This window comes from Macrotis lagotis, chromosome 1 (assembly GCF_037893015.1).
Source record: "Macrotis lagotis isolate mMagLag1 chromosome 1, bilby.v1.9.chrom.fasta, whole genome shotgun sequence".
NCBI classification, from domain to species: domain Eukaryota; kingdom Metazoa; phylum Chordata; class Mammalia; order Peramelemorphia; family Peramelidae; genus Macrotis; species Macrotis lagotis.
In genome coordinates this window covers 49,163,245-49,177,656 of record NC_133658.1, presented here as the reverse complement: position 1 = coordinate 49,177,656, position 14,412 = coordinate 49,163,245, and the positions used below count along the sequence as shown (strand labels likewise).

General features: G+C 36.8%; 1 protein-coding gene across 3 annotated transcripts in view; it reads left to right on the top strand.

The window, feature by feature from the left end:
• The window catches only part of NFAT5 (nuclear factor of activated T cells 5), a 219,312-nt gene that overhangs the window by 27,159 nt on the left and 177,741 nt on the right, over positions 1 to 14,412 (top strand). Inside the window, exon 1 of one of the 3 annotated variants that reach the window (XM_074200355.1) lies at positions 10,260 to 11,428. The exons of the other annotated variants lie outside the window; for them this stretch is intronic. Coding sequence (XP_074056456.1) covers positions 11,407 to 11,428 — 22 coding nt within the window. The 5' untranslated portion in view covers positions 10,260 to 11,406. Of the gene's footprint in view, positions 1 to 10,259; positions 11,429 to 14,412 lie in introns of those variants that run through there. 3 annotated transcript variants of the gene reach the window in all.

Sequence of the window (14,412 nt, the reverse complement as noted above, 5' to 3'; positions counted from 1 at the left end):
TTTTAGATGTAATTGGGGCAAAATAAAATATTAAATAAATTTTTAAAAAAAGAAAAAATTAATTTTTTTAAAAGTAAAGAAATAAGGCAACTCTTATCTTTGATCTGATTTTCTCCTAAGAAGCAAGAATTGTCAATCATTTAATAAACATTTACATGCCCACTGTGTATCAGACACTCTGTTATGCATTGAGAAGATAAAGGTAAAAGATAGTCCCTGTTTTCAGGGAGCTCACATGCAAGCAACTATGTAGGCTGTGTTATATATAGGATCTGTAACCACCTAAATACAGGATAATTTGTAGATAATCAATAGAGGGAGGCATTAGAATTAAGATGGATCAGGATTTCCAGAATTTGTGAAAAAGAAGAATAAGGAATGGGGAACAGTCCAAAACACACTCTCAATTTGAAAGGATTTAGAGAAAGAGTAGGTGGGATATAGTGAACCAAAGCTCCCCAAGGAAAGTAAACACTAAAGAGATGGAGAGTTTTCAAGAATGAAATTCTGAAGACACAGAAAAACAGTTCTGAGGAGGAGCAAAAGGATAATCATTTAAAGAGTCTAATGTGTATGCACAAGGAACTCACTGACCAAATTAGATTTTATTTTTTTAAAATTTCTATCTTTTGTTTTCACCTTCATTTCCTAATATATCCATTTCTCTTCCCTCTTCAAAAGTGTTATCATTCAAAACAATATTTTTAAAATGAGAAAAACTAGTTTGAAAAAAGGAATCAACACACTGAAAAAGTAAAAAATACTTTTGCCATGTTCATATCCATAGTCCTCCTCTTCTGTCACCTGTGCCATTTCTGATAACTCTTTGGGTCAAATTCAGTTATAATTTCATGGCATTAAGTTTCAATTGTTTGGTTTTCCTGTTTAAAGTTATAATCTATCTCATATTTGTAAAGTGCTTTGCACACCTAAAATCCTATTTAAATGCTAACTATATGATGGTGATGGTTGTGGTGTACATTATTTTCTCAGTTTTGCTTACTTTATTTTTTATCAATCCCTTTAAGTTTTCCTGTATTCATCATTTCTTACACTTCACTAATGTTCTGTTACATTCACATGATACAGCTGGTTCATTCATTCCCTAAACGACGGGTACCTACTTTATTGCCAATTCTTTGTACCACAAAAAGTGCTGCTATATATATTTTGGTATAAAAGGGGTTTTATCTCTATTTTCCTTGGAGTATATTCCTAGAATCTCTGAGTCAAAGGATTTGAACATTTTAGTTACTTTCTTCAAATAATTCCAAATTGGTTTCCTGAATGGCCAGACCAATACTCAACTCCACTAACAGTAAATTAATGTGCCTGTCTTTCCAAAACCTCTCCAACACTGACTGCTTTGTCAATTTGTCAAAATGTCAGGATTGTTTTGATTTTGTTGTTATTGTTCAGTCATTTTCAGCTATGTTTGAGACTCTGGGTCCTCTTTGAGGTTTTCTTGGCTAAGATATTGGAGTAGTCTGCCATGTCCTCTCCAGCTCATTTTATGTATAGGGTTCTTAATAGACCATCATCAATTAATGTGGAAATTATTGACTGCTGACTTCAAGTTAAAGTCAATCCTTCCTTAGCTAAAGTTCCAGCCGAAGAAGAGGTTTTGAATGCCATTAGGCTCCTTTCAAGTGGCAAAACACCTGGTGCTGATTCTATTCCAGCTGAGATTTACAAGGTGGGGAGTCCATTGCTCATACAAAAGCTGACTGAGATTTTCCAATTTAGATGGAATGAGGATTTATTCTAGGAGTTCAAGGATGCTTTCATTTGCCCATCTCTATTAAAGTAAAGGGAATAGATTGTCCTGTGATGATCACAGAGGTGTTTTTCCTCTTAATCATTGCTGGCAAGATTCTTGTCAGTGTACTCTTTGATAGGCTGATTCCTCACCTGTAAGATGGTCACCTACCCATGAGCCAGGGTCAAGGAACAATTGATATGATGTTTGCTGACCAACAACTCCAGGAAAAATACCAGAAGCAGAACTGTATGCAACAGTATCTGACCAAACCCTTTGATGCTGTCAGTCATAAGGGCTTATAGAAAAATTATTTCAAAATGTGGTTGCCTGGAGAAGTTCAACAGTATTGTATGCCAATCACAGGACGGCATGCTTGTCTGGGTTCTGTATACTCTTGTGATGTCCCAGTCACCAATGGAGTGACACAAGGATGTGACCTTGATCCCATTCTTTTTAGCATGATGTTTTCAGCCATGTTTTCAAATGTCTTCACTGAGGATGAACACATCATCAAAGTCAGCTACAAGACTGATGGTAAATTCTTCAACTTGAAGAGGCTGCAAGCCAAGACCGAAGTGGAGGGAGTGCTGTTGCACGATTTTCTGTTTGCAGTTGATGGTGCCCTCAATGTTGACTCTGAAGCTGAGATGTAACAAAGTATGGCTCAATTCTCTGCTGCTTGTACTAATTTTGGACTAACAATTAAGACCAAGAAAACCCAGGTGCTCCATCAGCCAGCACCACATCATCCATATGTGGAACCATCAGTTACAGGAGATTTTTTGAGTATTGTGGACAAGTTCACTTACCTTGGCAGTGTCCCTTCCAGGGAGGTACACATTGATACTGAGGTTGATACACGCATTGCCAGAGCTAGTTCAGTATTTGGCAGGCTCCAAAAGAAAGTGTGGGAGAGAAGAGGTATTAGACTGACTACTAAATTGAAGGTCTACAGAGCCATTGTGCTGACCTCATGGCTATGTGCCTGTGAAACCTAGACATTCTACCAGCACCGTGTCAAGAAACTGAATCACTTCCATTTAAATTATCTTAGGAAGATTCTGAAGATCACCTGGCAGGAGAAGGTACCAGACACTGAGGTCCTTTCTTGAGCTAAACTGCCAAACATTCAAATGCTATTTCAGAGAACATAACTCTAATGGCTGAACGTCAAATGTATGCTTGCCAAAAAGACTATTTTATGAAAAATTCACATAGCGCAAGTACTCACAAGGGAGTCAGAAAAAGCAATACAGGGATACCCTCAAGGTCTCTCTTCAGAACTTTGGAATTGATGGTGCAGCAAAGGCTACATTGGCACAGGACTGAGTATCCTCATGGCATGCCCTCATCAGAGAGGGGGCTGTGTTCTAGGAGCAAAGTAGAATTACAGAAGCTCAAAGAAAACATGAGATATGCCAAGTTTAGAGTAACCACCCCAGGTGTTCACATAGGCTATTTGTGCCCAACCTGTGGTAAAGCATTCTGAGTTCATATTGGTCTGATCAGCCACAGTAGGACACATTGTACCTTTTCTCTAACTTAGTGGTGTCATTTTGGTCTTCTACAAAGAAGGACAAGAACCAACCAATAAACCAATGTGCCTGTCTTTCCAAAACCTCTCCAACATTAGACTGCTTTCCTTTTTTTTTTTAATATTTTGACATTGTCAAAATATTAGGGTTCTTCTGATTTTGTTCCTGTTGTCAGTCATTTTCAGTCATGTTTAATTCTTCTTGACACCATTTGAATCTTTCTTCCTTCTCCAGCTCATTTTTACAGATGAGGTAACCAAAGTAAACAAGGTTAAGCAAATGACTTTTCCAGGAACACACAGCTAATAAGGTATTAGATTTGAACTCAGGAAGATGAGTGGAAAGATAGAAAGGAGTTAGTTATAAGAGGCAATTAATTAAATGGTAAAATGAGTATAAGAAGCATTGTCTTGGAGTCAGGAAATTCCGAGTTCAAATTTGACTTCAGACACTAACTGTGGACTCTGGGTAAATCACTTAACCTTTTTCAGCCTCAATTTTCTCATTGGTAAAATGGGGAGACACTCTATTCCCTGTGCCACCTAGCTTAATTTGCACTTCTTTGATTATTGCTATTGAATTGGAACATTTTTTCAATATCATTTTTGCTAATTTTCAAAAACTCTTCTTTTGAGATCCTTCTGAGTTCTGTGCTAGCATGAACAACTGCCTCTTGGACATCTTTAACTGAACTTGTCCAAAATGGAGCTCATTAGCTTTTCCCCAAAACTCCTATCTTTTGAACTTCCCCATTCCTAATGGCTATTATGGAAATGTTTTGCATAACTACACATTTTTAACCTATATTAAATAACTTGTTTTCTTAGTAAAGGGAAATGGGATGAAAAGAGAGAGAATTCAGAACTCAGACTTTTAAAAAATGTTACAACTTGTTTTAACACATAACCAGGGGAAAATAAAATAAAATAAAATTATAAAGAACTTCCCCTTCCTGCTGAGGAACATCCTTCTAGTCATTTGGGCTTGCAGCCCCTACCTCACTCTCCAATTTTCCCTTATACTCACCCAACATGTCCAATCTATTCATAAGTATTGTCAATTTGACCTTCATAACAACTCTCCTGTAGTCCCTCTTCTTACGGACAGCCACCATCATTGCAGGCTCCCAACAGTTAGGTCCTGGCCTAGTATAATAATCTTCTAGTTGGTGTCCTTGATTCAAGTCTCTTGCCTTTCTAGCCCAGACTTTGCTTTAAAGTGCAGGTTTCACCATGTCACCTCTCCGCTCCCCTGCCTTTAACTAATCAACTCCAATGGGTCCCAGTTATCTACAGGATCAAATGTAAGATGTCCTTTTTTTTCCTTTTAAAGTCCATTAAATAAGATCAGCATAAATAGCATTTAAACGGTGTTTTAAGGTTTGCAAAGACATTTACAAATACCATCTCATTTGATCCTAACAATAACCCTGGGAGTGATTATTATCCCCATTTTACCAATGAGGAAATTGAGCCTGAGAATGGTTAAGTGTTTTACCCAGAGTCCACAGTTAGTGTCTGAGGTCAAATCTGAACTCGGAATTTCCTGACTCCAAGACAATGCTTCTTATACTCACTTTACCATTTAATTACCTCTTATACATACCCCCTTTCTATCTTTCCAGTATTCTGACTCTTACTTCCTTCTATTTATTCTACAATCTAATGACATCAATCTTTTTGAGATTTATCAAATTCAATACGCCATATCTTGACTTTGCGCCTATTCTTTTTATGTGATGTTATTTTTTTAAAATTACATGCATTCCTTTTTGCAAGATTTTGAATTCTATTTTTCTACCACTCTCCCTTATCTCCACTCTCCTCATGACAAGAAGTAATCTGATATGGGTTATAGGTGTACAATCATGTTTAATATATTTCCATAATAGTCATGTTATGAAGGAAAAATCTGAACTAAAAGGAAAAACTAGGAAAAGGAAAATAATAAAATGAGTTTTTGAAAGTGAAAATAGTATGCTTTGGTCTGCATCCAGACTCCGTAATTTTTTCTTTGGATGTGGATGCTGTTTTCCATCATACATCTTCTAGAATTGATCACCCAACTGCTGAGAGGAATTAAGCCCATTATAGTTGATTATCACACAATGTAGTTTGTTAATGTGTATAATGTTCTCTTGGTTCTGTTCACTTCACTCAGCATCAGTTCATGTAAGTCTTTCTAAGTTTTTGTGAAGTCTGCCCACTCATGATTTCTTACAGAACATAGTACTCCATCACCTTCATATAATTAATTCAGTCATTCCCCAGTTGATGGACATCCCCTCTTCTTATTCTTTCCCATTACAAAAAGAGCTGCTATAAATATATTTGTTCATGGGGGTCTTTCCCCCCTTTTTATGATCTTGAGATACAGTTCTAGCAATGGTATTGCCAGATCAAAGGGTATGCACAGTTTTATTGTCCTTTGGATATAGTTCCAAATTGCTCTCCTGCTCTTTGTCTTTCCAATGATAGTTTCCTGGGTTTGGAATACTCTCCTTCCTCGCCTCCTGGTTTCTTCCCTTGCTTTCTTCAAGATACACCTTAAATCTCACTTTCTATAGGAGTATTTTCCCATTTTCCATCCCCCCACTGCTAGTACCTTCACATAAAATAACCTTCAATTCACATTATATGTTATATATGTTTGCTTGTCATCTCTCCATTAGAATATGAGATCCTTGAGAGAGGGATACCATGTTTCTTTGCCTTTCTTTGTATTCTGAGTGTTTAGCACAGTGACTGGAATTTAATTAATATTTTCTGACTGACGTAGTTTGTTCATATCCTTTTACCACTTATTTGCTGAGAAATAGGTTTTGGTCTTATGTATTTGTTAGTTGTCTATAAATTTGATTGGATATAAAATCCTTATCACAGATATCTGATACAAAGATTTTTTCCCCAGCTCAACTTATGCTTTTTAATCCTAATTATATTTATCGTTTTTTCCCTGAAAAAAGACTTTCAATTTCATATAGTCAATTTTAGCTGTTTTATCCTTTGAAATTGTTTTTATTCCTGATTTGGTTAAAAATTCATCCTCTAGACATAGTTGTAAATGATTCTTGATCTCTACCAATTTTTAAACATAGAAATTTTTTAAGCAGAAGAGGCAGCATGGAATAACAGATAGAGAGAAGAGCTCAATATCAGAAAAATCTGTTTTTAAGTTATTCCTCTGAAACATACTGGCTATATGACTCAGGGCAAGTCACTAAACCTCTGTAGACAACTCTCACAGACCATTAATTGTGGAGAAGATGCCAGCCTTCTTTGTTAGAAAAAAATATCTTCACCTAGAAGTTTCCTATAGTAATGGGATCTTGTCTCATTTATATCCTTGTGATTTTTTTTTAATTTTTGCAAGGCCATGGGGTACGGTGACTTGCCCAAGGTCACATAGCTAAGTAAGTTTTAAGCGTCTGAAGTCCGATTTGAACTCCAGGGTCAGTGCTCTATCTACTGTGCCATTTCCCTATGAATTTTAAGAAATTTTAAAATTGCTAACACTCATTTTTGTGTCATCCAAATTTCTGCTCTAGCTTTCCCTTCCCTTCCTGTCCTTTATAACAAAGAATTTCTTTTTTTAAATTTATTTTTATTAAAGATATTATTTGAGTTTTACAATTTCCCCCCCCAGTCTTGCTTCCCTCCCCCCCCCCCCCCCCCACGGAAAGCAATCTGTCAGTCTTTACTTTGTTTCCATGTTGTACCTTGATCCAAATTGGGTGTGATGAGAGAGAAATCTTATCTTTAAAGAAGAGACCAGAAGTCTAAGAGGTAACAAGATCAGACAATAAGAAATCTGGTTTTTTTTTTCTAAATTAAAGGGAATAGTCCTTGTACTTTGTTCAAACTCCACAGCTCCTTATCTGGATACAGCTGGCACTCTCCTTTGCAGACAGCCAAAAATTGTTCCCGATTGTTGCACTGATGGAATGAGCAAGTCCTTCAAGGTTGAATATCACTCCCATGTTGCTGTTAGGGTGTACAAGTGTTTTTCTGGTTCTGCCCATCTCACTCAGCATCAGTTCATGCAAATCCCTCCAGGCTTCACTGAAATCTTGAACCTCCTGGTTTCTAATAGAACAATAACAAAGAATTTCTTTTAATAAAAAAAAAGAGGATTTTAAAAATCAGAAAAAATGATCAATTCATCAAGAAAGCTTGACAGCATATGCAACCTTTCACCTTTGTATATTCCTATCCTCTATAAAGGAGTGGGAGGAAGTATCTTATCATTGCTCTCACTGGAGACAAACTATGCTTATAATTCTGCAGCATTTATTTTCAATTATTCTGTCATTTTTTCTATTTCCATTGTTGCAACTATTGCATAAATTGTTTCCTGGATATGCTAACTTCACTCTTACGCTGCTTCAAGTAAATCTTTCAATGTTTCTCTATATTCTTCTTATTCTTTATTTCTTACATCACAGTGACTTTCCATTACCTAAATGTCTTAAATTGATTTGGCCATTTCCCAATGATGAACATCTACTTTGTTTATGGTGCTTTGCCACCATAAAAAATGCTTCTATAAATATTTCATATTGATATAAATAAAAATCTTGTTTTGGTTTATTTTTGTTAACATCTCTTTGTGTTACATGCCTTGCAATGCCATCTCAGAGTCAAAGGGTATAGATATTTTAGCTTCTTCCTCTGCTCATTTAAAAGCCAAATGATTTTATATTTGATCTAGGAGGTAATAGGGAGTCACTGGAATTTATTGAATCTAGGAATGATTTTTATACTTTAGGATTATAAATTTGACAATTAAGCAAAGGATAGTCTAGAATGAAGTGATAGCCTGGAGTGGGGAGAGACTTGAGGCAGAGCAACTCACCAGCAGGCTATTGCAGCAGTGGAAAACCTGCATCAGGATCTTATCAGTGTCACAATAGAAAAGGGGATGTATAAAAGAGATGCCACTAAGTTAAAACTGATGGAATTGGCATCAGATTGAATATAGGGATTGAGAAGTAGTGAGCTGAGAGAGGATGACACCTATATTGTGAGCCTAGGTGACTAGAAGAATGGTAATAGGGAAGTTAGAGGGGAAGATTTTTGGGGAAAAATAATGAGTTAAGTTTTGGACATGTTGAGTTTAAATATCTATGGACTAAATATCTATTACGCAGTTGGAGATGTGAATCTGGAGAATAGGAGAGAAGTTAGGGCTAAATAATAAAATTGAGAATCATCAACATAGGGATGATAATTGAATCCATGGGAGTTGATGAGGTCACCAAATGAAGAGATAAAGAAGGAGAAGAGAAGACAAAGGACAAAACCCTGAGGGAAATCTATGATTAGCAGTCATGACCTGGAAAAAGATTCAGCAAAGAAGACTGAGGAGAACTCAGATAGGTAGGAGGAGAATCAGGATAGAGCAGTATCATAAAAATCTAGAGAGAATAGAATGTCAAGGTAAAGAGTGATTGACCCTGTCAAAGATCAAAGAAAAGTCAAGATGAATGAGGAGTGAAAAAAGACCACTGGATTTGGCAATTAAGGAATCGTGGCTAACTTCCAAGAAAACCACTTCAGTTGAATGTTAAGGTCAGAAGCCAAACTGTAGAGAAAGGGAAGCAAATGGAGCCACTGGGTGTAGAACTTCCCAAGTAGTTTAGCCACAAAAGGGAGGAGATTGTATGGAAGCATAGGTATTGAATATGACCAGATCAAGTAAGGGCTTTCTGAGGATAGCAGCAACATAGGCATGTTGGGAAGCTGTAGGGAAGCTGCCAGTAGACATGGAGAGATTAAGTGAGGGAGCAGTGAGGATCACAGAGGGAGTAATCTGTTGGAAAAGCAAAGTAAAATGAGAACATTTGTGTATGTAGAGGGGCTTGTTTTGGCAAGAAGAAAGGCTATTTCTTTTGAGACAAGGGTGAAATAGGTAATAGTGACAGAAGACATCTGAGGGTTGTGAGATGAGAAGGAAGAGGGGAAGAGAACTCTTGGTGAATAGCCTCAATTTTTTTCAGTGAAAAATATCTTTCAACCACTTATTTAGAAAGGAATGACTTTGGTCTTACACATTTCTCTTGATTTTCTATATATCTTGTATGCCAAACAAACCTTTATCCTGAGAAATTTAATATGAAGATTTTTCCCCATTGACCACTTCTCCTTTTATCTTAGAGTATGTTTTCTTAAATTGTATGTGTGTGTGTGTGTGTGTGTGTGTGTGTGTGTGGTAGACTCTGGACAGTATGGTAATACCTATGCATATAATAAAATACTTTAGGTTATAAAAGGAAACCATTTATATTGAAATACTATTCTCAAAATAGTTTTAAAAAATCTAAGTTCCAAGTTAAGACCCTTTGTCTTAGATGTATTACTTTTGTTTGTACAAAAGCTTTTCAATATCACATAGTAGTCTATTTTATCTTTTTAATTGTTTAATTGTTTCTGTTTGCTTAAGAACTCTTCTATCCATAACTGTGAATAATATATACACTGCTTTTCTCCTAATTTTTTTTATGGTATGACCTTTAATGTTCAGGTCACATATCCATTTTGAGTTTAGTGTGGTGTATGGTGGAAAGTATTGGTCTAAACCTAATTTTTTCTAATATGATTTATAGTTGTGCCAGCAATTCCTGTCAAATAGAGAGTTCTTTCCTAGGTAATTTATGTTTTGAGGTCTGTTGTACACTGGGTTATTGACCAACTTAAGTTTTAAAAAGAAATTGAAAGAAAAAACAGACAACAGAGGATGAATACAAAAGTGTGGATAGTCTCATAAAAGTAGTGTTAGGAAGATTTAAGGTTATTGCAGGCTGGACATGATGACAAAGGAAAACACAAAGCTACATTAGTAAACTATACTAAGGGAAAGGGAAGAACAAAGAAGGACTCTTGCTCAGGTTAAATGGAATAGTAAATAATGGAGAGAAGATATAATGCTGGTCAACATTTATTTTGACCTTTGGACTGAAAAGGAAAGAAAAAAATGATTATAAGTGAATTGATATTCAAGATAGGTATGGAGATAGCAAGAGAACACATGGCTGCCCTTAATGAGTTCAAGTCACAAGGCCAGATAAACTACATCCCAGGGTTTGTAAAAAAAAAAATGGCAACAACAACAAAAAAAAAAACAACAAACTGATTTTTCAGGACTGGAGAAGGGTAAATATTCCAGTTTTCAAAGAAAGGAAGAAGTGAAGTCAACATAAGAAGCCAGTGAACTTAACTTTAATTCCAGGAAAAATTTATATAGCTAATTATACAAGGAGTAGCTAGTGACCTTCTAGAAAAGGAAGTTGTGATGCCAAAGAACTAGAATGGCTTCATCAAAAACAGGTCATGCTAAATTACCTTCATTTTCCTTCCTTCCTTCCTTCCTTCCTTCCTTCCTTCCTTCCTTCCTTCCTTCCTTCCTTCCTTCCTTCCTTCCTTCCTTCCTCCCTCCCTTCCTTCCCCCCCCCCACTTCTTTCCTTCCAGGAGGTGTCTAGTAAAGTGCCTCAGGACTTGGCCCTTTGATGTTTATCATTTTTATTATTGACTTGTGTAGCTGGGACACTTCCCATGAACTAGGGCTGGGACTACGGCCCCTTGCTAATGTTTATGTGCAACATAACTCCCTTCTCCAAGTCACGGAGACTAGGAATACAACCAGGAATAACTGAGATTCTTTTTTTGTCCTCTAGCAAAGAATCAGAGTACATATACCTCCAAAGAACAGACAAAAAAAAAAAACAACATACTTTTCACATTTTCAGATGACACAAACTTGGGAGAAATAACTAACAGAAATATCATAACATAACCAGGAACCAACAATATTTCATAGGATACAATGTTTAATTGACTCTAACAAGATTCAGGTTCAAATAATCAACCTGACAAGTAGAAGATAGAAGAGACACAGGTAGCCAATTATTTATCTAAAAGTCATCTGGGTGTTTTAGTTTTCAACAGGTCCAACATGAGTCAACGAAATGATATGACAGTCCAAATAGCTAATGCAATCATAAACTGCATTAAGAAAGACATATTATACTAGACCAGTGAGATGATCAGCCTATAGCTGGAGTACAGTGCTCACTTCTGAGTCCCCATTTGGGGAAGGAAATTGGTAAGCAAATGATCCTGCAAAGAAAGACAGGTAAGTTTCAAGAAGGGGTCCTAGAGCCAGGAAGAACTGAGTTCAAATCTAATTTTAAATACTTAGCCAACCAAGTCACTCTATTTGCCTCAGACAGAAATATTCTCTCATGTATAAAATGGGGGTGATAATGCCATCTACCTCCAGGGTTGTTGGGAGGATAAAATGAAATAGCATTTTAAAATTATTTTCCCATACTTAAAGCATTCTATAAATATTAACTCTCATTATAGGGAATGAGGACATTTAGTTGGAAGAAGAGAAGGTATAGGGAGGCCATGATAACTATCTTCAAATATTTAAAGGGCTGTTGCGTGGATAAAAGATCAAATTTATTCAATTTGTCCCCAGTTGGCAGGCAGAACAAGGATGAATGGGTAGAAACTTCATAGAGACTGATTTATACATAAAGCTAGGAAAAACTTTGTTTTAAGCTTTAAGAGTTCTCAAATGTTAGAATGAAATGTCTTGAGTACCCATGGGATTCCCTTCCCTGGAGGTCGTTCTGCAAAGATCAGATGACATCCACTTGTCAGATGTGTAGTAGAGGTGATTTTATCCAGTTTGGGTTAGACATTCCGAACTCCCTTCCAGCCCTCAGCTTCTTTGTCGATAGCATTCCCTTGATCTACCAGTCTAGTTACCCTGTCAAAAGAGTAAATTAGGTTAGTCTAGCAGGACCTGTTTTCCCAAGTAGGAATTCTTGACCAATGTTCAGCTTAAAGGCCCCCAAATCACGTCCAGAGAGTCCCCACCAGGCTCCCAGATTCCCAAACTTTCAGTCTTTCACAGATGTAGCAAGCCTAGGTATAGTCTTTAGCTCTAGTGGCCTAGCCTTGGACTCAGTAACAATGGAATGGGTCAAATGCTTCGGTTAAACATGTATAGCTTAGATTGCTTTTTGATCAGGGAGAAAGGGGGAGGTAAGGGAAGGAGGGAGAAAAATGTAAAACTCAAAATCTTTCAAAAATGATTGTTGGGGGGGCAGCTAGGTGAAGCAGTGGATAGAGCAACAGCCCTGGAATCAGAAGGACCTGAGTTCAAATCTGACCTCAAATACTTACTAATTGCCTAGCTGTGTGACCTTGGGCAAGTCACTTAACCCAGTGTCCCAAATAAAAATTTTAAAGAAATGATTGTTGAAAACTACCATTGCATATGGTTGGGGGGAAAAGACCAAAACTTCAAACTAACATTCATGAAATAACTGGAGGATAATTAAGGGCCAACCTGTGTTAACCTAACCATAAGAATAACAAGAATTCAGGGATGAGAGAAAGCATGTGGATTGGAGTTAAATATTAGCTTATATTTCTATGATTTTGGAGATTTACAAAGCATTTTATACTATCCCAGCAATCCTTTGCAATATAGAGTATAAATACTGGCATTATCCTCATTTTATAGATAAAGGAATGGGTCCAGAGGAGTATTTAGGTAGGGATTCAGCTCTAACCAATCTTCACCCAAGTCCACACTTGCTATTTATTTCTCCTTCCCTGCAATCCTCTTGTTTTTCTGCTTATAAGCAATACCCCATTTACTCAGGGTCCAATCAGGAAAGATGTTGTCTTCCAGGAGTTCAGAAAGGCTTTATTGGAGAGATAAAGTTTGCTGGATAGGTAATAATAATAATAATAATAATAATAATGATAATAATAATAATAAATAGTTAAGGTTTATGAAGTTCTTGACAATGTTCTTATTTTATCCTTAAAATAACTCTGGTAGGAATAATGATATTCTAAATATTATAATAATATTTATTTATCATATATTATATAATAATAATAAAATTTATAGAAGAAGAAACTGAGACAGAAGGTGGTTAAGTGACTTGACTAGGGTCACACAGCTAGTAAGTATCTGAGGCTGGAATTGGATTTAGGAAGATGAGTCTTCCTGATTCCAGGTCTATTGTGTTGCCTATTTGGGAAGGAATTGAATAGAAACTGGAGAAGAGGAGGAAAATAGGATACTCAAGCAAGGGGCAGGGAAGATGGTATTCACGGATGTAGGAGGACCACCAGATAGCTATGGAATCAGCCTGTCTTGTGAGTATCTGGTAGGATGATCAGTCTGCTGAGAGCAAAGGGTCTCCATTTGGGGGTGACAGTAAGATGAATGGAAAGTTGATGGAGGAGGATGATTATAACCTTAGAGGTCAAATGGAGATGTGAATCTTTGACCAGATAGGCAATAAGGAGCTATTGGAGATCTATAGTAAGGGAAAAAGGAACCTTTCCCTGGCTCTTTCCTGAATAGACCTAGTCATTACCAGATATGATATCATTCAGTAGGGTAACCCACCAATCCTGTTTTCCTCTTCTTGATTCCTATGGCTGAGCTTTTCTACCCTCTTGTTGGGCACTCGGGCTAGAAAATGGACATGCTAGATTCCATGTGAAAATTGTTCTGTCCCTGAGTCAATGAGACAGTACTTATACGTAGAAAAGCAAGAGAATTGGGGATGAAGGAGAAATAAATAGCAAGTGTGGCTCTGGGCCTCCTGCTGGGGGTGGAGTGGTTCCCTGCTGGCTGCCTGGGAAGCCAGGCTTCTGCTGCATTCAAAGCAAAGAGAAATGATTCACATTGGTACTTCCATTTATTTTAGGCTGTAGGCCAATTTCAGGTTTAGGGTTGTTTTTTCCTCTTTTTTTTTTAGATCTTTTTAGTTGAAAGGATAACTTTGTGTTTCAAAAGACACTTTTCTTCATTCAGTGAAATTCTGTGGCGAAGCTTTGCTATTTCTTGGTTTGTGATGAGTCTCCTTTGCTTATGCCTGAGGAGAGAATGGAATTTATTCAAGGCCACATTCATTTTAGTCTCCTCTATTTTTTTTGTTTATTTATTTATTCCCAAGCAAAAAAAAAAAAAAAACCCCGAAAACGCAGTGCAGAGTTGAAAGGGGTCTTTCATATGGTCCAGAGACAAGGGATTTTAATTCTCAGTAAAGAGCACTCCTGTATAGGAGAAGACCAGTG